General features: G+C 47.4%; 1 protein-coding gene across 2 annotated transcripts; it reads right to left on the bottom strand.

The window, feature by feature from the left end:
- VPS37B (VPS37B subunit of ESCRT-I) lies at nt 1-27,174 on the bottom strand. Of its 2 annotated transcripts, none has more exons than XM_025473748.3 (4): nt 26,981-27,174; nt 4,295-4,466; nt 2,815-2,897; nt 1-1,985 (listed from the first exon to the last, which is right to left on the bottom strand). In XM_025473748.3, exons 1-4 carry the CDS (start codon nt 27,089-27,091, stop codon nt 1,488-1,490), a joined length of 864 nt encoding a protein of 287 aa, XP_025329533.1. In that variant the 5' UTR covers nt 27,092-27,174; the 3' UTR covers nt 1-1,487. The 2 variants fall into 2 exon arrangements, with proteins under 2 accessions (XP_025329533.1, XP_025329536.1); XM_025473751.3 differs by lacking the exon at nt 26,981-27,174 and adding an exon at nt 21,073-21,913.
- Nucleotides 27,175-27,911: the final 737 nt, after the last annotated feature.

The raw sequence follows: 27,911 nt of genomic DNA, 5'->3' as shown, positions 1-27,911 counted from the left end.
TTGTTGTTTCTCTATTTATTAAAAAGGGTCCTACAGCTTTACAACCCCGGCTCTGGCCTGGCCCTGCAGAGCCACGCAGCCAGCCTGGCAGCCCCTTCCCCACGTGTCTGGCTGCGCCCTGGGGCAGCACCCACCAGGAGGGCGGGCAGCAGAGGGATCAGGGAGGGGCGGGCGCACCTGCTGGGCAGGGCAGCAGCTAGCCCCCTGCAGCCAAACGAGCCCGGGCCCGGGAGGCAGCATCGCTCCCGGCCTGCTGGGGCCGACCCTGGTGGAGCTCTGCCTGAATTCTGGCACCTGGGCAGGTGAGACCCCAGAGGGCCAGGAAGAGCGGTGTTGGCACCCTCTGCTGATCCTGCTGCTGGCCGCCTCCAAGCTGAGATGCTGCTGGAGTCCTGCTGTCCCACTTCTGCCCCGAGGCCCCGTCAGGGGAAGAGAGAATTGGCTACGAGGACGGCGGGGATGCCAGGCTGCTTCCGCTTGGCAACTTCACGAAAGCAGACAAGCCCCGCCCTGGGAACATAAAGCTGCTCACGAGAGCTACCCCTCCACCCACCCAGCCTGGGGGCCTGCAGGAGAGCCGGGGCCGCACCCTCACTGGCACCAGGGGAAACTAAGGCACAGCACAGGCCCCCACAGGTGTGACCACACACTGCTTGTAAAAAAGGAAATTGCATTCACTTCTGTACTTCAATCTGCTCCAAATACTATGTGCATTTTTATAAAGTTTCCCTGAATGATCCTGTGTCCAAAAAGTTCTTTGCCAATATAAAATAGGAACATTACAGACGTAGTAAAAATATTGGAGTAGTTCTTTGTAGAAAGGCTCAGGGGCTGGTCCAGGCAAGAGAGAGTGGGGGAAGGAGCTGGGGACATCCTCTGCTGTGCAAAGTCCAGCTCAGACCCATCTCTGCCCCCTGGCTGCGTCTTGCCCGGCCTCTGGACCTGGCGGTGGGCCCAGTGCAAACTCCACAGGGGCTTTGAAGCATCCAGGTGCGGCGGGGGAGGGGTGACGGGCACCCCCTGCCCACAGATTCAGGAAGCACCTTCCAGGCTGGTCCCCTGACCAACCTTGACCAGAGATAGCGGTGGGCTAGGCCACACAACACTGTTTTTTGCTAACAAAGTGGAAACGATGGAGCATGCTCGTTAAAGCTGCAAAGGAAGGACCACACTTCTAAGTGGGATGGGGGGGGGGGGGGAGGAGGACACACTCTTCCCCCAAACTTAGGAGTCCATCAACACTACAAGACTTAGGGATCATACTGAACACATACACCAGTGCGACCGTGGAGATGCCAGGCTGAAGCCTCGCACACACAAGCCCCTGGGGCCAAACCTGGGTTCTAGGTCTACTTACCGCTGACCTACAGTTCTAAAATCAAATGGATGTGCTGCCCCAAGGCACCGGCGCCCTGGTCCTCGCAGCCTGTGCGTGCAGAGCCCTGGCCAGCAGGTGCAGCACAGCCTCCCAGGAGGATGGAGGCGGCTCACTGGAGGATGAAGCCTGGCTGGTGTGGAGGCAGCCGGGGCGGGGGTCTCTGGGGAAGAGCGGGTGGGTATGGAGACATGAACTGTGCAGAGAATCCTTGCTGGGGGGGCAGGCCCGTGCGGGGGGGCAGAGGAGGGCACTGTGATCCTGGGTACGGAAGGGTGGGTCCTGAGGCCATGGCGGTGGTAAATGGCGTGGCCAAACGTCCTGCAGGCACCGGGGGCGGTGGTGGGGGGATGCGCCGAGGTAGCACGGAGGGGGGCCCACTGGCCTCTGAGGTAGGGTAGGGCAGGGGGGCTGCAGGGGCTGGCTCGGGCACCCTGGGCAGCAGCGGGGCTGGCGCCGAGGCCTGCGGGAGTCTCTGCCCCTTCAGCACCAGCTCCTGGAGCTTCTCGATTTTCACTCTTCGTGTGTGGGCCAGTTTCCGCTGGCTTTGATAGACATCGATGAAGGAATCCAGAGGAAGCTCTCCATCGAGAAACTTCTCAGCCATGTTCTGAAAGAAGCAGGACAAAGCTGATGACAGGGACAGGTCAGCTCTTAGGGAAGGAAGCTCCCTTCACCACCCAGAGAGCGGCCACACCCAGTTTCCTTCTATCACCCATGCCCCACTTACTCCACGTGCAACACTGCAGACCCTGGCTGACCTCGGAGGAGCTCCCCACCCCCACCAACCCCTGGCAGAGAAAGGGACAGAGATGGTCATGACCACTCGCTGCACCCCATAAGCTGGACAAGGCAGCAGGCCTTAAGGGGGCCTGCCTGAGCGGAAGGGAGTCTCTCGGTAGCCCTGACTGGCCGGGCTTTGAGGCCCAGAGGAAACCACTGTAGCCACTTGCCACCCTCTCACCAAGCCAGCTGGAGTCCGTTTCCTTCCTTCCACTGGCTGCACCCTGACAGGCCCTGAGACTGGGTCAGCAGGAGAGCCGTGCTCATGCCCCTACCCAAGCCCGGGATGAATTCAACCACCGGTATACAGTGGCAACACTCCACCCATCTCAATTTGCTACGTCTGCGCAACTTCAGACCTTGACTCATGGCCTTATCTGCTTTGTGAGGCTCAAACCTTGAGTGCTCAGCAGGCCACCTCTTGCAGGCTCTGCCCCGCCTGTGGCTTCAGAGCAGACCCTAAGTTGGCTCCCTTGGGGCCGTGCAGACTCTCAGTCCAGTGCACACCCCTTGCTTGAGGACCAGACCCACCAGAGCCACCTGGCCTGGGAGGTGTGGCCCTCGGGCTCTGGAAAACTGGCCTTCTGGTTGCCCAAAGTGGCCCCTACCCTGGTAACTGTGCTCTGGGGCACTGCGCCCATGTCGGCTGTCTTTACCTCAGTGTCTTCCTCAATCTTGGCCCCTTCTGCCTGAAGAAGTGCCAGCAGGGTCTCCAAGGAAGCGCTGCTAGACTGCTTATCTGGAAGAAGCCAAAGGCGTGATGAGAGAAGGGGGCATCTGGGCACACACTCAGAAACCACCGAGAGCTCCAGCCCCTCAGAGCTGACACGCTCCCCCAGACTCCTAGTCACCCTCCTTTCAAAGAAAGGGTGCTTTAACTGGAAAGGTAATGGGAGAGTCACACCTGAGAGCTGGCTTTCCAGGAAGCTGAAAGTCAAGGCCTTAAAATCCAAGAGAGGAAGGCATACACAGGACAAACTCAGGGTGGCACTATGTGTCCCACACCCCACGTTGCCATGGGCTCTACAGAGGGCTGTCACCCAACACAAACCAGCCCACGTAGATTTCCTTCATATTTCTGAGTGATAATTTACATAAATAGATGTAACTTAAGCCAATGACCTAAATCTTTACAAATGTATAAACCCCAACCCCCTCCCCGTATCAGGATACAGAACATGTGCAGAGGCTCCCTAGGCCGGCTCCCAGAGACTCCCCCGATACCCAGTCCTGCCTGGTTCAGGACATCACATGAGCACATCACAGAGGGTGTGCTCTTTGCTGGCTCCTTTCACTCCATACTGTGTCTCTGAGATGCCTTCGTTTCTTTTCAATGTCCATTGTATAGAGACCAGAACTTACTAACCCATCTTTATGTACACAGACATTTCGATGGTTTCCAAATCCAGCTGTTACAAACAAAGCTACTGTTAACATTCTGGGGCCTGTCCGTGGGCAGACGCAAGCACGCCCAGAGTGGACCAGCTGAATCACAGAGTGAGCACAAGTGTTGTTCAGGAAGGTTTTGCTCAACAACTTTTCCCAAGGTGATTTTTACCAATTTACATTACAATTTCCACCCTCCCTCCAAGGGAAGAACTCTGGCTGGGCTGCCTGGCCGAGTGCTCTTACTGCAGTGATGCAGAGGCAGAGAGGGAGACCCCCCACCCCCACCGGGCATCAGACCTCCCCAACCGCACTGAGGGACAGAGCTTTTAACCTTTTCTTCACCACAGCTCCCTTGAAAGCCACCCAGAGCACTCAGGACTCCATGCTCATTTCCTCCAGCTCTTCGTAATGACTAAGTGTGATGTTAAGATGAAATGTCCCCGTGAGGAATATTTCTCAGGACTAACCCCAAGGCCTTAACTACATAGGAGAAGATTTAAATATCATGATTCAGAAAATTACCTTTTCCTAGGCTGTTTAGAGAAGAGGAAATTTTGTTTAAAAAGTGGCCAAGTTTCTTTGCTAAATAGCTAAAATGATCCTGTATGTAAAATTTTTCTTTGTGGCATTACTTCGTGTCTCAATCTGCAATTTTTCCATCACAATGCTTCTTTCCTGATAGCCTAACAGCTTGAAAATGTGCCTTTCCTCAACTCTATTATTGAAGGATCACCCAGAAAAAGTTACCTAACTTGGTCTTCTTTATCTGATAGGCTTCGAAGAGAACCTGGAGTTCCTGGTATTTTTGGGTCAAACGTGCTTTCAGGGCATCCAGTTGGGGCTGGTACAGAAGGTTTCCTTCTGCCAGGCTCCGGTTGCTGGCGAGCGTCATTTCCTTGTTAAGCTGAACGTTCTGCGTCTGCAAGGAGCAAGGATGATGAGAACCAACAAGTGTTAGATTGCAGACCATCCCCCCCACCCCCCAGGTCCCTGTGCCCTGCCCTGGGAGCCGCCCCATCGCCACATCTGCTGGCCACATCTGCTTCTGTTTGGGCTGGTCCCAAGCTGGGACCACCTGCGGGCCACTCTCAGCCAGACTCCAGCCCCTCTGGGTTTCTAGGTTGGACACAGCTCCCTGTTCTTAAAAAGCAAAGCCACTTCCTTTCCAACAATCTGCAGACAGGCTTTGTCTTGTGACCTGTCAAGTCTCTGCTTCGATAGCTGCGCTGTGGCTGGTATCCCCTACTGCTGCCATTGTGCTGGCAGGAATCAACAGCTGTAAAGATTTAGGGCTAGATTTGTTCAAAACCAGTTTCTGCTGCTCCACAGGAAGTTAAAGAATCACTTTTAACAGCAGAGGACCAGTTGGCAGGGTGTCAATTCTGGCTCAATCATAAGGCTTAGAGATCAAACACAAAAGCCTGACACCCCCTGGGAATGAATTCCGTTTACAGTGACCTTGCTCGCTCTCTCACGCCCACCTCCTGCTCCTCTGTGGCTGAGGGGGAAGGAGGGACTCCTCCAAGCTCCAGACCCAAACTGGGGCCCAGGGGCTTATCTGCCCCCCCAGAGGTTATTTGGGAGAGAAGCCCTGGGGCCCAGACCACAAGGGTGAGGGGGGAAATGGAAGGTCTGAAGACAAGGTAAGGAATTCCTAATGAAACTCAGCAAAGCTATGTTTAAAGAAAATCCCAAAACCCAAATACATGAGACACCATCCCTACTGGCTAGTGACAGTCCTCCACTATCACGGCCTGCCCACAGCAACCTCATTGTCTGGACCTGAAGTTTCCACAGCGCACAGTCCTGTCCTGTTAGTCTTTCCCTTGATATTTGCTGCCACCCCACCTAGGCTATTTTTGCCATGACTTCCTTCCTCTTGAGAGTCTGGGTGCAGATTTCCCACTGCACTGCCTCTGCTCTGGCCACACCCACCCAGGACGCCAGCCCAGCTCCCAGCACAGCTTGCATCCACTCCATGCACACACCCACTGCACCCATGTACATGCACCCACTGCATACGTGCACCACTCACATGCATGCCTTCGTGAAGTCAGAGAACAAAGCAGCAGCCCTGGCACCCAGGCTGGGGGCTCCCTACAGCAGACACATGGTCTGTGTCTTTGGCATCTAGGAGCTCAGCCCAGGACCCCAAAGATTCAACTCTCCTTAAAATGGAATTTAAATTAAGGATTTAAATTAAGATAGAAGAATGAGCCTCTAGCTCAACACTACAAAATTAGTGCAGCAGAAATACTCTCTCTTGCTGCTTTTAGCCGGCAGGGAGAATCTAGGGCCCTCATTCAAGCAGGGTTCCTGGCAGTGCAGAGTTCCAGAAGGGCCCCCCTCACCCCTCTTTTCCCCCACCACAGCAGCTCCCCCGCCCTGTGCATTGTATCCTGAGCTCCTGCACAAGAGTCTTTCCTTCCATTGTTTGTTCTTTCAAATGGCTTAACAAACAAACATAAACCTTTGGCCACTTGGGAACACAGCTCAGCAATTTCTTTTAAAACTAAACATGCAGGGACGCCTGGGTGGCTCAGTGGTTGAGCATCTGCCTTTGGCTCAGGGTGTGATCCCAGGATCCGGATCAGGATCAAGTCCCACATCAGGCACCATGCAGGGAGCCTGCTTCTCCCTCTCCCTGTGTCTCTGCTTCTCTGGGTCTATCATGAAGAAATAAATAAAATCTTTAAAAAATATAAAAATAAACATGCAACTACCATGCGATCCAGAAATGTCCTCCTGGGTGTAGAGGCAGAGAAAAATCAAGGCCATTCCTCCTCAAGTTTAGCGTTAGCGCAAGTACAGCCATCTTAGGCCCTTGTGAATAAGAGCTGAACTTTATGGGAAAAACTGCAGAATGTCCTCAATGTCCTCGGCAGGTAATCCCATATCAGAAAGACAACAGAGCCCACACCCATGGTAGAAAGTCCCATGTTAGAATAAGAACAGAGCCCAAGCCAAGGGCAGGAAGCCCCTATTAGAATAAGAACAGAGCTCAATGCCCTAGAAAGCCCCATATCAAAATGTAAACAGAACTTGAGAAATTCCTCCATCCCTTCTGAAAATCCCCTAGACCAGCCCATAAAAACCCAGCTGTAACCCACTTCGGGGTCCAAGTCCCTGCCCCGCTGTGTCGGGTACACTTGGACCCAAGCTCGAGCTTGCAAATAAACCCTCGTGCGCTTGCATCGGTGTCGGCTCCTTGGTGGTTTCTCGGATTCGCAATCTTGGGCACAACACTGGGCATTCACCCTGGGGAAATGCAAAACCCTGTCCATGAATGTTCAATGTGGCTTTATTTGTAACAGCCAAAAACCTGAAGCCACGCAGCTCAGTGGCGGACAGCTGGACCAAGTGCACCGCATCCACGCCAGGCAACACCTCTCAGTCTTAAAAAAAGAACAAAGTCTGACACCCATGGCAACTTGAGTGAGACTCCAGGGAATTATGCAGAGTGAAAAAAGCCAGGCCAAAGGGTCACACTCGAGGATTCAGGGTATACAACACTACTGAAATGACAGAGCCCCGGAAACGGAGACAAGTGAGTGGTTGGGGGGGGAAGGGACATCGGGACGGGGTGCCCCGCTCTCCCCTATTCTGACCTGGGTCACTATCCTGGCTGGGAGGGTTCCCAAGGGGTTCCCATGGGGTGGGGAGTGGGTGAGGGACACACAAGATCTCTGTTATTTCTTACAGCCACTGCGAATCTACAACTTCAACATTTAAAGTTTAATTATAAGTCAACAAACTGCTGATGAGTTTCTTTATACCCTCCACCCCCCACCAGTCTCATCTGCAGGCTGAGAAGGGGAAGGTGCTCAAGGCCAGTCAGGCCCCACCTCCCTGCACCCCAGCCTTCTGGTTCAAGCTTAAGTCTTTGTTCAATAAACATTTACTGGGCAACTATTATTTGCCAGGCCCTGAGTTAGGCCCAGAGCACTAAGAGGAAGAGAAGCACTCCTATGGGCACATAAGCTCAGTCGTCATAAATGGAACAGACCTTAGCATATCGTGATCGCTGGGACATCAAGTGACCTGGTCCCCACCTGCCCACCGGGGAATGTCTGAAAGCACCCCTAGTCCTTCCCTCCCCTGCCTCTGGAGCACAGGTTCCTTCCTGCGGTGGAGCCCCAGCATCTGTGTCTTCCCTGCTCATGGTCCCTCTCAACCAGAATACAAACACAGGTAGGATCTTGGTGTGCCAAGTACCTAGTGCCTGTCTGCCACTTGGTAAGGATCTGCTGACTGAACCAGAGATCCTTCCCCACCTGCCAAAAGCCAGTCACTTGAGGCCAGGTCCAGCAAATAAGATGGATCACATAATATGTGTAGGGGGAGGGGGATAGCTGTGTACGTCAAGCAATAAATGCCCCAAATCTCTTACATAGACAGGCTCCCTTGAAAAAAGTCCTTTGAGACCAAGACTCCTGGTTGCAGAGGGGGGGAAGCGGGTCTCACATTGGATCTAAGACTAATTCCAAAAGCAAGATCTCCATAGGGACCCCTCGAAAGGTGCTGGCATCCTGAAGTGCATAATTGCAGTGTACTGCTAGAGGACGGCCTGTCCTTCAGCTGTGCGGCTCCACTGCGGCCAGATCTTAGAATCACCTGAAGGGGAAGGGGTGCTGGTTTGTACCCACTACTCGGACCAACCCTGGGTCAGCCAGATTCTCCAGGAGGGGGCCCAGGCACCACCACTCCAGTCTCAGCGTAAAACACATCTACAAAAGAAATCTTATTCTTGTAGGGTCTAAATCAGGTCACAGAAACTCCTAGAAGAGAGCAGCACAAAGCATCACAGGCTAGAAGGGTGGTCTGTTTGCACAGGATGCATAAAGGCTGGCTTAAGCCACCAGCCAGCAAAAGAGCCAAATACAACTACAACAGACCGCCATCAAAAGCAGTCTGCAATTTTTTATATCCTTTGGGTATTCAGATGTTTTTCCGTAAGTGAATATTGCTAAATTCTAAGTGGTCACCCAGAGCACACCCGCAGCACTCTCTGGGGGACCACGGCCAGGACAGTGTACAGAGCTGGGGAGCAGCTCCTCAGGCTTCTGATAAAGCAATCCCAACACTCCCATGAGCCTCAGAACTTACCTGGGATGCTGCATTAAGTGCAGAAAAAGACTCTTTCCTCCATAATATTCCTTTCCATTGCTCCAATTAGAAATGGGGAGGAAAGAGTCAGTCTTGTTCTATGATTTGCAAAGCAAAGGAGAGCTGGCCAGTACAGGCCTTGGGGCCCTCTGCGTGGGGATGGCGCACTGGGCAAGGTCCAAGTGGAAGCCACTCTGGGTGACACGTGCCCGGCTCTCCACCTCCCTTAAGACCAACTCCCGCCTTGGTGTCTATGACTGAATCCATGCCATGACTCTGAAAATGCCTGCAGGGGCCACCATGGTTTAGAAGCCAGTCAAGGGCCAACAGATACATGAAATTGAAAACCCTGTTGCCAACTTGATGGTTCTCATGATCCTTTTGCTCAGCCACAGAGAAATCCTTTCAAGGGACACCTGGGTGGTTCAGTAGCTGAGCATCTGCCTTTGCCTGAGGTCATGATCCCAGGGTCCTAGGATCAAGTCCTGCACTGGGCTCCCTGCAGGGATCCTGCTTCTCACCCTGCCTATGCCTCGGCCTCTCTCTGTGTGTCTCTCAGGAATAAATAAATAAATAAATAAATCTTTAGAAAGAAAAAAAAGAAAGAAATCCTTTTAGGAAATAGCCTTGCTGTGGTAAGGAAACATTTTTAAATATGCACTCCACTTCAGTTTCTTTTTCTGCTCATAATAAAAAAAAAAAAATGAGACGCAGGACTATAGCACATAGAGCGGGACCCCATTTCTACAGTTCTTTCTGCTTACCTCTGAATAATATATCTTCTTTCTTCTTGTACACTTGTAGTGCTTGATCCACTACAAGCATGTATAAGTTTACAGAAAGAGTATTATTTTTTAATTTAATACAACCTGTTAGTATTAGAACCAGAGAGCAGAGGCTCTAGAAAAACAAGTCGCTTCAAAAAAGGGTGACAGGGGTGAAGGGGATTAGGAGGTACAAACTTCCAGTTATAAAGTAAGTCATGGAGATGAAGAGTACAGCACAGCGAACATATATGTCATATATGTCAATAATATTGTAACAACGTGGGAAGGTGACAGATGGACTACACTTATCATGGTAGCCACTAAATCATCTACACAATTGTCAAATCACTACGCAGTCCACCTGAAACTAATAGGACACTACTGGTCAACTATGTTTTAATAAAAAATATAAAGGACCGTTGACCACAAACACACACGGAGAAGAAAACAAAGTATTTTTTACGTGCTTGTCCAGGCAGAAATGTGAAGACCCCTTATCTCTTACGATGCTTACATTAATACACGAAGTTCTCATAGCATGCACATGCTACCTCAAATGCATGCCAGGATTTCTTAATTTGGGCCAGGAAGTATGGTAGATATAAACTACCCTCTGGGGATGCTTGGGTGGCTCAGCTAAGGGTCTGCCTCAGGCCCAGGGCGTGATCCCAGTCCGGGGATGGAGTCCCACATTGGGCTCCTTGCAAGGAGCCTATTTCTCCCTCTGTCTATGTCTCTGCCTCTCTCTCTGCTCTGGGTCTCTCATGAATAAATAAATAAAATTTTTAAAAATTAAAAAAATAAACTCCCCTCTGGTTGACACATGCAATGGTCACAAACGAGAGGCACAGGGATGGGAGACTGCCTGTACTCTGCCAGCCAGTGCAGGGTCAGAGGTTTGAGCTTGTAGTGGAGATTTTCCAAACCAGACACTTCTACAGTGTACAGTGCTCTGGAAGTGAATGTGAGAAGAGAATCTTAAGATTACGACAGTGATTGCTCTGAAGCAAGACTCTTTATCACCGCAGAGACAGATGACACAGAACACACACGGAGACACATTATACATGAGGGGGGCTTCACATAACACCTTCCCCCGCGGCTGACATTCAGCCTTCTCCACTGGGAAGGCAGGTCAGAATGGTACGATCAGACAGCCTTGAAGCCACTACAATCTACACATCTGTTTTAAAAAACACTCACAAGGGCAGCCCAGGTGGCTCAGCGGTTTAGCACCGCCTCCAGCCTGGGGCCTGATCCTGGAGACCTGGGATCGAGTCCTGCATCAGGCTCCCTGCATGGAGCCTGCTTCTCCCTTGGCCTGTGTCTCTGCCTCTCTCTCTCTCTGTTTCTCGTGAATAAATAAATAAAATCTTTAAAAAAAAAACACTCACAAACTTCAGTACCTCGAGTTTAGTTCCTAACAGCCAGCAGATGCTCCAACACAGCATTTGGTTGGTTGGTTGGTTGGTTGGTTCGTTCATTCATTCATTCATTCATTCATGAAATACTAATAAAGCACTTTTGTTGCTAAATTCTGGGGAGACAATAACCAAAAGAATGTCCTCACAACCCTGAATGTAGGCAGGCCCTGTGAGCATCATGCTGCCCAACTCCAGGGGGCCTCAGGCCCTTCACATTGCAGTCCTGAACACAGACTGCATTTGCTCTTCAAATAAATGGCTCAAGAGAGAAAAAGATCAACAACAACAAAAATCCAAATAGATATGAACTTAAAGACTTAAGTTACTGGTGATGTGAAAACTTCACTTCTGTCAGCACCCTACATGTTTCAACAGTATTTGCTAAAATTTATTGAGCACTTACTGCATGCCTGGCATTGTGTCACTTTCTCTTCATGCACTTAATCCTCTCGGTGAAGGGGAGACAGATTTTGCCCCCATTTTACCCAGAAAGAAATACAATCTCAGGGAGGTTTAAGAGATCAGCAGAGTCTCAAATGCCAGTAAGTAACTGCAGAGCCGTGAGGTTAAGTGTCAGGATATTCTGTCTCCAAAATGCATTTCCAAACCATACATCTGCCATGCGGATTATGCCCTGCATGACGCCACAGCATCTGCCATCCACTGCGTAGAACCGATCTACTCTCATTTCTCTATTTTCAGGTTCCAGGACTCATCTAAATTTCCATTTATATCTTTTACTTACATTTTTATTGAGTATATATATATATATATATATATATATATATATATATACATACTTTTTTTTTTTTTAATTTATGATAGTCACAGAGAGAGAGAGAGAGAGAGAGAGAGAGAGAGAGAGACAGGCAGAGGGAGAAGCAGGCTCCATGCACCAGGAGCCCGTGTCTCCAGGATCAGGCCCTGGGCCAAAGGCAGGCGCCAAACCACTGCGCCACCCAGGGATCCCTATTGAGGATATTTTCAAACACAAAGAGAAAAGTAGGGAGAGAAGTATAACGAGTTTATGGACCTTGTCCAGAGTTTGACAATTAGTGACATTTGCCCATTCTGCTTCATTGAGTTACTCCCCAAGTTTTTTCAAGTATTTTTTTTTAAGATTTTATTTATTTATTCATGAGAGACACAGAGGGAGGAGCACAGACACAGGCAGTGGGAGAAGCAGGCTCTATGTGGGGAGCCCGATGCAGGACTTGATCTTGGGACTTTGGGATCACGACCTGAGCCAAAGGTTCAACTGCTGAGCCACCCAGGAGTCCCTCCTCAAGTATTTTAAAGCAAATTTCAGGCATCCTATCATTTCGCCTTCAACTTTAGTATGTATCTTTAATGGGGAAGAGCTTTACAACTATAATGCCATGGTCACACTTACTAAAATTAACAATACCTCTAATTTCAACTTCTGCATGTGTTGGCTTCAATTCCTCCTGTAATGAGCTTCTGCCTCATTGGGTTGACCATCTGAAATCCTTTACATAGGAAAAACAGGATAACTGTTCCTACAACACTACCCACCCAGTGCTGGCACCTCAGACCAACTTTTAGAAGACTGAGTTAAAATCAAGTAACCTCTGATAATGAATAATAAGCTTTGGCGGGGGTGGCATCATTATTAAGTAATGGATTTGGCTTTCTATTTTTTTTTTTTTTTTTGGTTTTCAATTAATTGCAGTTAGTCATCTTCCTGATGCTCAAACTACCCACGGCCAGTTGGAGACACTTCAAGCTGACATCCCCAGGGCTGGACAGCTTCCCTGTTCTCTAGGAGAGCAAGGTGTCCCAGAGCCACGTGTAGTACATTTGCTGCCCCGATCTGGACCAGCCCTTCTTGAAGAAATACTTGCTCCTGGGCAGCCCCGGTGGCACAGCAGTTTAGCGCCGCCTGCAGCCAAGGGCATGATCCTGGAGACCCTGGATCAAGTCCCGCATCGGGCTCTCTGCATGGAGCCTGCTTCTCTCTCTGCCTCTCTCTCTCTCTGTCTGTCTGTCTCTATGAATAAATAAATAAAATCTTAAAAAAAAAAGAAAGAAATACTCGCTCCTTTTGGTGGAAAATTCGTTTTAATTTTTATATTTTTCCTCTCCAAATAAAATTAAATTGAGAACTATCCATAATGCAAAGATGAGGAATAAAATAAATCTTAGCTTTTGTACTTTCCTACCACTAGAAAACATTAGGTTGCATTAAGACTCTAAATACAGCAAGCTTATGGATCAGGTGACCAAAAGGTTGGCATACATTCAGTCAGGTTAATCTCTCCTTTTATTGTACTACACTTGATCTAGCTCACAGATTAATCTCAGGGTAAATATCACCAAGGTCATATGCAATTTGAGTGTAGGCTTTACTGTTAAAGGTTAGGTTATTAAAAAGCCCAAATTCATCTTCCATTCAGTGAAGACCTTGCCAGTGACAAACTCCTCTCTCTCCAGTCTTCCAAGTAAACTCAGGCTTTCAGTGGAGCCTGTAATCCAAGTCCACAATATCCCCGAGGTGTGCTGCAAACGTGGCTTCATTCAATACAAAAATGAAATAACTTAACGGTTGCAGGGGATCCCTAGGTGGCTCAGCGGTTAAGCGCCTGCCTTCGGCCCAGGGTGTGATTCTGGAGTCCCGGGATCAAATCTCACATCGAGCTCCCTGCTTGGAGCCTGCTTCTCCCTCTGCCTGTGTCTCTGCCTCTGTGTGTGTGTGTCTCTCTCATGAATAAATAAAATCTTAAAAAAAAAAACAAAAAAAAACTTAACGGTTGCAGAGTTGGACTGGTTAACATGTTAACAAAATTAAAGATCTGAAAACTCAAAACTACAGTGAAAGAACTGTAGAACATTATGAAACTGTCCTAAAATACAACCACCTCGTGGGTTGTGTGAAACTATCTCCAAGGCTACAGCCTACTCAGGAGAGAAAATTTACCAGCTGCTTATCTAACATTCCACCAAAACAATCCACTCAACAGAGACAGCATATCAGATTAATAAAGACTTATTTTTTATTGAAGATGTCAAAATCCTTGTTGAGATTAAACTTACTATCCTCAGAAACTAATAGGCAGGGACACCTGGGTGGCTCAGTGGTTGAGTGTCTGCCTTTAGCTCAGGGCATGATTCTGGGGTCTGGGGATCCAGTCCCGCATTGGGCTCCCTGCGAGGAGCCTGCTTCTCCCTCTGCCTCTGAGTGTCTTTCATGAATAAATGAATAAAATCTTTAAGAAGAAGGAAAAGGAAAAGGAAAGGAAGAAAAACTAATAGGCAATGGGACGTAGACTAGAATGATCCCTTCCAAACGAAACTGACTTCCATCTTAAAATTAATGTTACTCAGTGCAACTAACCATAGAAATGCAAAAAGCTAGGTTTGAAAATAAATGGACTAGTCCCAGAGAAGAATTAAATGGTCTCAGGGAAACACAATTAGATAGCTTTCTAGAAAAAAAAAAAAAGAAAAAAAGATAGCTTTCTAGTTCTGGCAGGTTCAACATACCAGGGCGCTTTTGTTTCCCTCAAAGATTTACTTCCTAACATTTACAGGGGTGGGGGGATGATCTCCCTACTTCCTGGACTTATGTAGGTAATGATGTCAATAATAAAGAAATATAATAATAGGTGTGACTAGTTCTGATAACTTGTCACATGCTACAAAATGTTCCTTTCCTAGTATCACAACCTTTTAATTCCTGAGTATTCTGGGCAGAGGGAGGGAAGAACAGAAGGCAGGACAAGAACATCCAAACTGATGAAAATATTAACTGCCTTTGCCCCTAGTCTCCTAAGGGCAAGGGGCTTGTCACCCTTGGTCCTACCGAATCAATCTTGGCAGGTGAGCCAGGGAAGCCATTGAGAGGCCTTCACTCCATGTTATCAGAACCAATTAGCTGCTGGTTAGCTGAGCAGTTTGGTTAAAGCCATAAATCAATAAACACACAAAATTTTAAAAATATACATCTGTCCATTTCTTCATGTAAGGCAAAGGTCTTTTCCTAGAGAAAGGGTCCATTAGCTTGAGTTCCAGAAGTTATTCATCATTCAGACCACATCCGCGGATGTGGAGGGTTTAAAGACTGGACAAGCAAGATGAGTGCAGAATCCTGAAATTCTTCCATTTTCTTGCAGCCTGGTCCACACCTAATTTGCTAGCAAGTTTGTTTCTAGTGCACAGCCCTCTATTTATTAACTCTTTCCAAAGCACTCAGCTCAGTTTTCTCACCTTGTCTTTTCATCCATGGCTCATCAGTTGCCACAGTATTTAATGAAATAAGTTAATTAGTGTAAGAAAACCAGAACAAATAGGTCCTCAACTCTCAATAAGTATCCAACTGCAGAGTGGGAGCAGAAACATCCAGATACCTGATCATGATCATGGGGGGCATCGATCAATCACTATATATGATATATACTGTAACACTCTAGTTAAGTGGAAGGAGGTCAATTAATAACTTCTACCATAAATTTAAATCCAGAATACTCCTTCCTTCCCCAAAAGAAAGAGCCTATGGAAGACAGAATCTCTAAATTCTGCTTTTCTTATTAGCAGTTTCTAGCCAGGACAAACCACCAAAGTATTAATTTGTTTAGTAAGACCTGAAGGGGTTTTTTCCTCTTCTCTATTTCCTTTTAACCTCAATTTACAAGAAATGCATGTATGAGAATCTTCTGGGCTAGTCTTTACACAGGTGCAAATAATAAAATGCCTAACCAGATGAATCTTGGGTTACCTGTATTAAGATTACAGCTTTTGACAATTTTGCTTTTAGGTTTAAAATATATGACACAAACTTTCCAAACACCTGACTCAAGAATTAAGTTTAGTGGATAAAACTTACTCTCACATGACTAAAATTATCATCTTTTATTCAGTATGAGAAAATGCTATTCTAATAGTTTTTTTAGTACAAGATAAAGAGATTAGTCAAAGAAGAATCAGTTACCTCAAAATTATTATACTTAAATTTCATAACAAAAAATACCTGCAATTTTACCTGATGTAGGGAATTTGATGTTCTAACTAAAAACACCTACCTAGATACTTAAGACTCAATCATTTTTTAAAAATTGGTATTTTAACAGATTTATGGTCAAAGATATTAATCGCAATATAAGATAGCGAAAAAAAGCATCTAAATATCCAATAATAAGGAAATGGTCACATAAATTAGGATATATTCACATGATAAAGGATCAGGCAGCTATTAAAAACACTGTCATAGGGGCACATTGGTGGCTCGGTAGGTTAAGCGTCTTGACTTCAGCTCAGGTCATGATGCCAGGGTCCTGGGATCACTCTCTCTCTCAAATAAATAAATAAAAATCCTTTTTTGTGTTTTTTTTTTTTAATAAAAATCTTAAAAAAACAAACAAGTAAGGGCAGCCCCAGTGGCTCAGTGGTTTGGCGCCGCCTTCGGCCCAGAGCGTGATCCTATCCCATGTCAGGCTCACTGCCTGACTGCCTGGAGCCTGCTTCTCCCTCTGCCTCTGACTGACTCTCTCTCTCTCCACCCTGTCTCTCCCCCCCCCCCGCCCCCCCCCCCCCCCCCCGTGTCTGTGACTCTCTCTCTCTGTCTCATGAATAAATACATTTTTAAAAATCTTTAGCCCATGGGATCCCTGGCAGCAGCGGTTTGGCGCCTGCCTTTGGCCCAGGGCGCGATCCTGGAGACCCGGGATCGAATCCCACGTAGGGCTCCTGGTGCATGGAGCCTGCTTCTCCCTCTGCCTGTGTCTCTGCCTCTCTCTCTCTCTCTCTCTCTCTCTGTGACTATCATAAATAAATAAAAAATTAAAAAAAAAAAATAAATAAAAATCTTTAGCCCCACACTGGGTACTTAACAGAGAAAAAAAGAAAAAAAAAAAAAAGAGAAAATGCCCAGGGTTTAAGTTAAAACACATGAGTGCATGAGCACACACACACAGCAAAAAACTATACAAAATGATCTTGAGTGGGGGGGAAAAAACAGGAAAAAAAAAAAAAAAAGCACAACAACAGTATTTCTCTCTGGGTGGTGGTATTACATGTGACTATGTGTTTCTTTCTTTTTTTTTTTTTTTTGACTGTGTTTCTTCTTCAAAATGTTCTGTATTTTTAAATTTTTTTATTTCTATAATAAAAACAAATATTTTTAAAGATTTGATCAGTTAGAATCAGAAATTTGAAATACTACTCAAAACAAATAAAATGAAATACCATATACTCCCTGTGTTCTTTAACAGAGTATATGAAAGCAGGCCAGCCATTGAGGACACAGAGCTGGCACCACTGAACATCAAGTAACTACAGTACCATGTGTGAAACAGAAGTACCCACGGGGAGTGGAAGCAGATGGCACATTTATCCCCTAAATAAGCAGTTGCCAAAGCATGCTCCAGGGAAGCAGTCCCAAGAGCTCCATGATCAAGTAAGTTTGGGAAATGCTGCAATGTCTGTCCCTCTGAAGCTGCATCACACACCCTAATAGTTAAGAACCAAACAAAGCAAAGCAAAACAAAGACCTTTTTAGCACTGATTTCCCGAATTTCTTTACCATGGAACTCCTTTTAATATAACCACCACTGACATCCACAGAATTAGGACCCCAAGCACAGCTAAAGGAAATACTATCCTGAACCAAACAGCCCCAGCACCTTATTAAAACTGTCACGGCTTCTATCTACTGGGCACTTCATACTGCCACGGCACCAAGCTCATCACCTTACAAACATCATCACGTTCCAATAACAACTCGACTAGTAAGGCTGCTGTTATAATGCGCTCATTTACTTTTTTTTTTAAGATTGTATTTATTTTATTCATGAGAGAGAGAGGGAGAGAAAGGCAGAGACACAGGCAGAGGGAGAAGCAGGCTCCATGCAGGGAGCCCGACGTGGGACTCGATTCCGCGTCTCCAGGATCACACCCTGGGCTGAAGGCGGTGCAAAACCGCTGAGCCACCCGGGCTGCCCAATGCTCTCATTGTAAAGATGAGGGAACTGACAGGAAGGGTAACGGTGCCCAGGGTTTCCTAGCGACCCAAATCCCATCTTTAACCACTATGCTTAAAAACTGACCGTACATTTTTTCTGAGGCTTTTTATAACTTTTGCCTCCTCTTTTCATTTATTTCCGGATGGTGTTACAGGCTCTGTTAGTTTTTCCCGATACCCTTCAAACATCTGCCACTGACAGACAAACCATATGACCAAGTGTGTTCCTATTTGAATTGGGTACAAAACAAGACTCCAAGGACCTGGCGTGAGTCCTTAAGTCAGTGATTTTGGCTGCCTCCAAAGGCCTTTGTTATCAACCATCTTTCAGCCTTCTAGCTCATCTCCGTGCTTTCTGGTCTTATCCCCTCAAATCAACCCTCCCACCCCCCTGGGTTATCTGAACCATTCATTTAAGTCCCAAATGTGACCGCAGTACTCCTGTGGCTCCCTCTGCCCTAGAGGATCAAGCCATCTGGTCTCTCCTGCTTCTCTGGCCTCTTCCTCTGCCTCGCCCTGTCCCAGTCCCTCCAGCAAGGCTGGAATATTACTGTTGTGAACACGCCTTTAGGCTCTTCCTCTGTGTCTGTTCCTGCTATCCACCCCCATGCCTAGAAGCCCTTCTCCCTCATTACCTGGTCAACTTTTCCTTTGAATCACAGCTCATGAGTCATCTCCTTCAGGAAACATTCTCTGCAGATCTCCCCCACCCCTGTAAAAGCCTGCTGGGTGTTCCCCTCCCCGCCCCCCCCCCCCCCAGTGTCCCCATCACTACTGTTTCATACATCCGATGTTTGTGAAAACTGACTTTTGTACACCTGCTCAATCCTAAAAGAGGAAAATGAAGTGGCTTAGTGGCTTCTCATCTCCAGGGTGCTTCATAAAGGTTGAGTAATGAATAAACTTGCTCGGCCTCAGCTGTGTTCACACTAAGGAAAGCTGCTGTCTGATGGCAAGCATTAATTAGCACTTACTCTGTCCTTCTGCCAACCTAGGCACTGGGCAATGGATAGGAATAGAACCTTGAGGTGCCACTCATGGTGGCACCACCTTTGGTGATAATGAAAGATCTGACTCGAAAGAAACATCAACTATGACACTGTTGTAATGTAACTAGCTATGCAAATAACTGCTTTTCACATCAATTCTTTGGCAGAATAATGAATATTCCTCATAATTCCAAGAGAAATGCTTAAAAGTTTTCTCTTGACATACTGCAACATAACCTATGACAACAAAGCTACATCTACCTCTACTTTCATTCTTCTCTATGAAAAATTTTACAAAGAACTTTCCTTTGCCTTTTTCCCACTAGGTAAGACAGTTTTCCCTAATAATGATAGAATCTGAAAAACTCACAGAACAGAGGGAGGAAATAAACCAACTCTTGCCTCAGCATGTTCTGAGAGTCAGTGATTACATCCGTGAACAGTGGCTGACACACAGGTCACTGCAGAAAACCCTGCAATGCATACTTGGCATATTCGCCACAGCAACATTCTGCTACAAATAGTGTGATAAAAGCCAAACATAGATCTTCCTTAACTTACAATGGGGTTTCATCCCGATAAATCCATCATAAAAAATACTGTTAAGTCAAAAATGCACTTAATACACCTAATCTAGTGAACACCACAGCTTAGCCTGGCCCACCTTAGGCTCAGAGCACAGACACGAGCCTCCAGTTAGGCAAAATCATCTACCACAGATTTTATTTAATTGTAAATATGCTCTATGCCCAACATGGGGCTTCAACTCACGACCCTGAGAACAAGAGCTGCCCCAACACAAAGCCTATTTTATAATGAAGTGTTGACTATCTCATGTAATTTACTGAGGATGCACGGCCAGTGACAAACAGAACGGCCGTGTGGGTGCAGGTACAATCTGTGACCCTGGTGATCACATGGCTGACGGGGCACTGTGGCCGCTGCCCAGCATCATGGGAGAGGATGGGACCACAGATCACGAGCCCGGGACAAAACAAATTAAAAATTCCAAGTACGAAAAAAAGAAATTCCAACTATGCTTCCTACTGAAGGTATATCACTTTCACATCATTGTCAAGTCAAACAGTTGTGAAATTGAACCATCATGAGTCAGGGTCATCTACAAACAACAAAATTGGCTTAGCTCAAGAGCACATCAATTCTGCTTGACGGGGATCCCTGGGTGGCGCAGCGGTTTGGCGCCTGCCTTTGGCCCAGAGCGCAGTCCTGGAGACCCGGGATCGAATCCCACGTCGGGCTCCCGGTGCATGGAGCCTGCTTCTCCGTCTGCCTGTGTCTCTGCCTCTCTCTCTCTCTCTCTCTCTCTCTCTCTGTGACTATCATAAATAAATTAAAAATTAAAAAATTCTGCTTGACAGATGAGGCTCAAACAGTTCAGTCTACTTCTAGGTTCCTCTTTCCACTGGTCTGAGGCAGTACAAGCACTATGACAGGATGTCAGCTGGTCTGTAAAACACCAGGCTCGTTTCTCGCTGTGTTTCTCCCAGCCCACTAATTACTTCTGGTAGCCTTTCAAACTTTTATATTCTTCCTGAAGGAAGATGACCCCCAAATCTGTATCTCAGCTGACTGTTCCTCTGAGCCTCAGAACCGTATTTCCAACTGCTGCCGGAGGTGCCATGTAACTATCCTCCCTGTCCCCTCACTCTCAGGCTGGCAGGGTCTCAGGGAGCCCACTCTCCCCTCCTGCCACTCTCACTCATTTCCACTTGCATCCAGTTGGCTCCACTCACTCAGCAACACCCACATGCCAGGGACACAAAGATGAACATGACAAAATGGAGCCCCCAGACTAGCCAGAGATACAGGGAAATAAATGTGACTTACAAAATGTATGCCAAGTGCCACACAAGACATATACAAAGAAGCTAAGGGACTGTGTGTCTGTGACTGAGGAGGTAGGGAGCACATGGCAGGCAAAGCTGGTGAGGTTGGAATCCCCTCAACACTGGTTTCCTCCAACACTGGTTTTCTTCTTACCTGAACTTCCACTTCCACCTTGGCCTTTCCTGAACCTTCCTGCACCCATGCAGCCCATACTCTGCTGCCACGTTAACCTTCCTAAAGTGTACTTCTGATTATATTGCTCCTTCTGCTCCAAACAGTCATGGAAACTCACTGCAACCAAATGAACTGCCTTCCACTCACACACTGGTACTCTGCCCTCACTGGCCTCCGTCCCCATCATTTCCCTACTCCCAGGCAGATCTGATCTGATTAAAGTAGATAGATGGTAACTCACCAAAGTCTGTCCTGTGCTTGCTTTCCTGCTCTGGGCCTGTGCTCTTGCTGTCACTTCTTCCTGATTCCCCATGTTTCTCTCTCAAAACCCTACTTAGAGAAATAAATATCTGATTCAAGACAGTGGCTGGGGGTGGAGTGGGGTGTCAGTCTCAGGATGGAGCACAAAGAGGGCTTTTCACTGGATTGACCGTGTTTACTTCCAAAGCTGGGCGGCAGGTGCACAGATGTTCCTTACATTATCCCATACCCTCTCAGGAGTATTATCATATTTGATCATTTTCTTAAACCTTACCCACCTGTCAAGTCCATCTCTTGCACTAGGAATCTAACTACTCTAGACAGAGTGCCCCTCTTCATTTGACCTTCAAGGTCATTTACAATTCATTTGTGGCCCTTCTTCTTAGTCTCTCTTTTTAAAAAACTCTGGTAAAATATACCATAAAATATATCATTTTAACCACTTTCAAAGACCACTTTTAAGTATATCCCCACTGTTGGGTAGCCACCATCCTCCATCCTCAACGTTCATCTTCCCAAACTAAAGCTCCCTACCTCTTATTCTCCCTTGCACTGTTAAGTGCCTGCATATTTGGCTTCTTCCCCAAATTATAACATGGGGATTATGCCCTATTCATGTTTCCATCCTTTTTTTTTTTTAAAGATTTTATTTATTTATTCATGACAGACACACAGAGAGAGAAGCAGAGACATAGGCTCCAAGCAGGGAGCCCAATGTGGGACTCGATCCCGGGACTCCAGGATCATGCCCTGAGCCAAAAAGGCAGACGCTCAACCACTGAGCCATCCTGGCATCCCATCAGGTTTCCATCCTTAAAATGCCTCACATGCAGTGAGTGCTCCACAGCTATTGAACCAAAGTGGAATCTTCTTGAAATGGCAGCAAGGATATGAAGCCTTTTCATTTTTGCAGTAACAGCTAATAACAATTCCCTGAAAAAAAACAAAAACAAAAAACAATTCCCTGAGTGCTCACTGCACTAGGTGCTATACTAAGCATCTTATACACTTACCTCATTTAATCTACCCAACCAACCCAATGAAGTAGGTTACTGTTGTCATCCCCTTCATTTTCAATGAGGAAGCTCCACTTGGAAAGACAATACTTGCCAAAGGTCGCATGGCAGTATCAAAAGTCAGTTCTATGCTATACCACACCCACTGCACTTCTAATCTATGCAAAAGTAGAGAGCAATTACATAAGTGACCAGGTTTCACCAGAGCCAGCCAAACAATTCTGAAAATCTCGCAAGAAAGGGGGAAGCCCCCTCTGTGCCAAGTACTGCCTTCACCTGCTATTACATTGGGCCTCATAAAACCTGCATGGTTACTACCCTCACTTTACAGTGGAGGAACCAAAACACAGACAGTTTAGCTGAAATAAGGTCACACAACTCTCAGCTATGCCCTTTCCACAAAATCTTTGGTTTTTTTTAAGCTTTACACCCAACATGTGGTTTGAACTCACGACCCGGAGATCAAGAGTTGCATGCTCTACCAACTGAGCCAGCCAGGCACCCCTTTCCACAAAACCTTTTTTTTTTTTTTTTAAGATTTTATTTGAGAGAGAGTGTGCGCACACACACAAGGCGGTGGGGGGGGGGGGGCGGTTCAGAGGAGAAGCAGACTTCCCTCGGAGCAGGGAACCTGACTCCGGCTTGATCCCAGGACTCCGGGATCATTGATCTGAGCAGAAGGCAGATGATTAACTGAGCCAAGCAGGCGCCCCTCCACAAACCTTAACGCCTCCTTTAAAAAAAATTAATTTCAGAAAATATTCTGTCACAGTAATTTTTTTACTCGAGTTATTATAATAAGTCCATAGAAGAGAAGATTCAAACATAAAAGTTGAAGCCTTTGTATACACAATGACTGCACAACGTGAACAGAAACAAACTCCAGTAGCAGACACTCCAAGAGTTTAAATCTTAACTTCCAAAAACCAGTCCCACCAGCGCTCAGCGCTGTGTTGAGGAAACAGTCCCTGGGTTTAAAGCAAGGTCAGTACATTTCAATGAGCCATTATGATTCATGCAGTAGCTTTGCAGCCCCACACAAATCACACCAGAACACGCCTTAGGGAAATAGCTTCTTCCAGACCAGACTCTGCACAAAACAATCTGTTTTTTCAGACCCTCAGCGTTTTTGCATGTGGGCGATTTCATTTGCCAAAGAAACACGGACCCTGAATCTGAATCCTCAGTTAGGTGGAATTATTAGTTAACACTAACCAAACCACATCCCCTCAGAAAGCACACTGGGAGACATGACCCAAGAGGTGGGGTTTAGCTGCCTTATCCCCTAAGCGACAGTTCCTTTTAAGGGAGTGTCCCATAAATCCAATGGGGTTAATGTGGACAGAGAGAAGGGCACATTCCATTGCCATGTAAAAATAACTTTAAATAAAAATAAAATGTGTGCATATCAAACATCAGCCCACAGGAAAGGAAAGAGCAAAGATCACTAGGGATGGTACATTTAGGGAACTGCATAATGGACAGGAGGAACAGGAAAAAATAAACACATAGGCACTGAAAATGGGACCATCTATAGCCCCTACACAATTTTAATGTCTTGAGCTGCACTAAGGCTCACACACCGCAATTAAAACAATGTAAGTGAAGTATAGTGCACAGCTATATTCAAACCTAACAGTGAATCCTTCAAAACCTAGCCACGCTTTCCAGTCGCCACAAAATATCCCCTCAGGCTTAAAGAAGTCTTACTCTACAATTTAAAACACTTCCTTCTGCCAATTAAAGGGGAAAGAAAAAAAAAAAAAAAGCCTTTGGTTCAGTTTAAGAGATTCAATGCCCGAAAAGGCCTGTTTCATTTATGGTATCATCTTAAACCTTCCAAGATACATAATCATTTTGACCATAGAAAAGTAAAATGTTTCTTAAGCTAATGGCAAATAAAAATTTACCTAACATTCTTGAAATAAGACCCCATTAACTTGTTGGGACGATGTGCTATTAGTGGCTGTCAATAACCCTTCTAAAAAAGAACGAACCAGATGATTATTAATAACTGCAACTACTGGGGATCCCTGGGTGGCTCAGCGGTTTGGCGCCTGCCTTTGGCCCAGGGCATGGTCCTGGGGTCGAGTCCCACATTGGGCTCCCTGTGTGGAGCCTGCTTCTCTTTCTGCCCGTGTCTCTGCCCCTCCCCCCCTTTATCTGTGTATCTCATGAATAAATAAAATCTTTAAAAAAAAACCTGCATTTACTCTTTATTGAGCACTAACTACATGCAGTGCTAACATGCACTATCTCACATAATCCATGAAATATTATATTAGCCTTCTCCAACAGATGCTCAGAGAAGTGGATTAACTGGCATGGGAAATAGCCAAGTCCAACCTGGAGTAGATGATTCCAAAGTCTCTAAGTTCCCTTTTTTCAAGAGAGGAAAGTTCACAGAGTATTTTTTTTCCTGTGTCTCATAACCACCCCGAAATAAATCAACGCATAATGTTAAGAGCTCAAAGTACCATGGCCAAAATTTTAGTTATTCATGTTATTCTTGTTCCTACAGAAACATGCCACATGTGAAAAGGGGAACAGGATTTGCTAAGTGACTGTAGCTAGGTGAGCTGCTTGGCTAAAGTATTTTGGTTTTCTTGATCGTTTCCTTGTTTTAAAAGTGCTACACCCTGAAGAACAAACTGCTGTTGACTAAGTTAACTTGAATTACGTGGTCAAATCAAATGCAGTGGGTCAGTCCTCAGTCTTTATATAGGATATTCTGGTAGGAAGGTCATTTTTTTTTTAATATTTTATTTATTTATTCATGATAGACAGAGAGAGAGAGAGAGGCAGAGACACAGGCAGAGGGAGAAGCAGGCTCCATGCCGGGAGTCCCACATGGGACTTGATCCCGGGAGCTCCAGGATTGCGCCCTGGGCCAAAGGCAGGCGCTAAACCACTGAGCCACCCAGGGATCCCCAGGAAGGTCACCTTTACTAAAAAAGGCAATCAAAAAAGTTCTGCTAGGTTAACTGCATTTCCCTTTATGTAATAATCTTCCATATCTTGGGCAGAGGAAACAAGTGATGCTCTCCCTAACAGCCTTGGAATCGGGAGAATTACTCGACTCTTTCCACTCCACTAAAAGGCGGCTTATCTCTATTAAGGTAGAATATAATCAATATAACTACACCAATATAAATATAGTATTCTGTTCTTAGTGAAACAGAATAGTCACAGAGCAAAATAACCTGGTATTACACACTAGAAAAATATACCTGTCATTTTATTATTAAACTAGAATGATGCCTGCTGACATACAACAAAAGGTCTCCCTGCAACTGAAAAGCAGAGAAACGAAGCAAAGATTTTATTTCTTTAGAGACGTGAAACTCCTTCAGTCAAGAAAGATAGATTTTGTCACTTATTATTCTCTAAAATGGCAAGTGCCACACGGAGACCGTAAATGAGGGAAACTGCATCTCGGAGCAACGTTCTATGTGCCAAGTTACAAAGCTCGTGAATACAAGGGGTGTATTAATGGAGAGACTGATACCATCTTACTACAGTGGCCTCTCTGTAGCTCAGGACAATAATCTGTTGAGGGTTTTCCAGTGATTTTGAATGTGCAACCTCCATACAAGCCCCCTTTTAAGGAAGCTGGCTCAGTGCTGAACAATCCCTCTTCGGAAAGAAAGCCAAAAGCCCCCACTCTGGCTTCAGGGTGAGAGGCTCAGCCCTGTAGGCGTGGGAAGGCTCAGACTTGGAGACAAAGAAGTAGGAGTGGTAAATGGGCTAGGGAGAGCTGGGATCAGCTTGGGTCCACCTGCCTGGAGGAGACGCAGACCTGTAGGATGGGACATTCAGGGAAAGAGTCCAAAAAGCCTGGGAAAAGGAGAGACGTAAACAGTGCAAATCCAAGCGTGAAGTCGGTTACCCAGGAGAGCAAATCATGCCACAAGAGATGCAGTAAGATAACCAGAAACAGGGTGGCCATATGCCTTCCAGAGGCTGGGCAGGACCTTGACTAGGGTTGGGGGGTGCTGTCAGGTCCCTAACCCCTTTTATCTTCTCAAAAAAAAAAAAAAAAAAAAAACAGCTCCAGGAACTTCCTCTGGCCCCAACAGGGTAGGACATTGTGGGGCAAAGCCACCACACTAGATTCCCACGTTCCCTTCTTTCACAGAAGGGGGCAACTTTATGGAGAAAAGGATTCCTGCTCCCACCCACAAAACCAAGGAGAAAAACCCCCTAGGATGGCTCTGCCAGAGCCACATCCAAACGGCTCCATGGGGCCCCTCCAACTCTCTCTGGAACGTTCAGACACACAGACCCCTCGAACCTGCGGCCTCGTGCCTCCCAACCCGAGACCCTGCTCAATCCTAAATCCAGCTCAGAACTATCGGCCCCACGCGGCTTCAGAGCCTCGGGCCCACAAGCCCGTCCTGGAAAGGGCAATCCTAAGACTCCTATCCAGCGAGTCCCCTTGGCCCCTGAAAAGCTACTCGCAGACCCCATGACCGCCTCGGTACGCCTGTGCCTCTCAATCCTCCTCTCAAGCCCCCATCCTCTGTCCAGACCTAGCCCTCGGCCCCCTCCTTCCGGTCACTCCTTGTCCTCCTCCAAGCCAGTCTCGTCCCCCCAGACTCAGCCACGGCCCCCTGGGTCCCCAAGTACCCGTTCCCGGCTTCATCCCCGGCCCCGGAGCCTCAAAGCCTCGCTTCGAACGCGCTCAGCCCCCGAGCCCCGTCTCAGGGAGCCCCAGCTCCGTCCCCTCGGCTGAGCCCTCAGCCCAACTCGAGGCACGGCGGCCGCCCCACCTCGGGCCACCTCCAGCCCGCCGCCGGCCCCGGCCCGCACGCCCCTCCTCGAGGCCCCGCCGCCGCCGCCGCCGCCGCCGCGCGCCCCCGCCCGGCTCACCTCCTCCATCTTCTGCACCATCTCCGCCAGCTGCCCCTCGTCCTCCAGCAGCTCGTTCAGCTGCATCAGCGACAGCCCGGCAAACCGGGCTTCGCTCCCGGCGCCCGCCATCCCCGCGTCTCCACCGCAGCCGCCGCCGCCGCCGCCGCAGCCGCCCCGGCCGCCAGGCTCCGCCAACCGGAAGCACCGCCCTCAAGGCCCGCCCCCGGTGGGGGGGCACGTGACGCCAGCTCTGGGGCATGACGTCATCGCCGCGCGGGCGGGCGGACGTAACGCAGCAGGCTGGGCGTGGGGCGAGTCGCGGAGTGGGGTTGACCGCGGGAAGGTCGGGGGCTTCTTGGGGAAGCAAAGTTGCTGCGGATGGATTTGTGACGCCGTGAGAGGCAGTAATGACGTCACTGCGGCACCGAAGACGTTGTGATGACGTGAAAGCGTTTATCGTCAAGGAAAAGAAAGGTCTAGATCCTAAGAAAGCAGGCATTGGGAAAGCAGTTACCGCAGCGGAAGCCCAGCCTGGCCGCGGGGAATTCCAAAATGGCTATTTTATGGGGAAGCAGCTTTAGATGCCTTCGGTTCCTCGTAACGGTGGAGCTATAAAGTCGTTCGTTGAACAGATGCTGAGACCTACTATGTGGACCAAGCTTTGGGCGTACGGTTCCGAACAAAACAAGAAGCACCCCTGCCTGATGGAGCCAACAGATTGACAGAGGAAGCAAATAAGTAAAAGCTACAAATTGTGGGAGTGCAAAGAATGAAATGGATGCTGAAATAAGAGGACAGAGAAGAACCTTAGAGAGAATGACCCACTCAGAGAAGTGGAGAGCTAAGGAAATCTAAAGGACAAGAAGGAAGAAACCAGCCACCATTCCCGTGGGAAGCCCAATGCGGAGAGACAAGCATGTGCAGCCAAGAGTACACTCAAGGAATCCAC

Source organism: Canis lupus, chromosome 26 (assembly GCF_003254725.2).
Source record: "Canis lupus dingo isolate Sandy chromosome 26, ASM325472v2, whole genome shotgun sequence".
In the NCBI taxonomy this organism is placed as follows: domain Eukaryota; kingdom Metazoa; phylum Chordata; class Mammalia; order Carnivora; family Canidae; genus Canis; species Canis lupus.
The sequence above is the reverse complement of the archived record's forward strand: the minus strand, read 5'-3'. Positions and strand labels throughout refer to the sequence as shown.

Bases quoted from the DNA above. Each gene is read 5' to 3' on its own strand.
- VPS37B (XM_025473748.3), bottom strand. From the start codon at position 27,091: ATGGCGGGCGCCGGGAGCGAAGCCCGGTTTGCCGGGCTGTCGCTGATG. The intron at 4,467-26,980 runs GTGAGCCGGGCG...TGCTCCTTGCAG, and splicing joins TGGTGCAGAAGATGGAGGAG to ACGCAGAACGTTCAGCTTAA. The intron at 2,898-4,294 runs GTAACTTTTTCT...GGCTTCTTCCAG, and splicing joins GATAAAGAAGACCAAGTTAG to ATAAGCAGTCTAGCAGCGCT.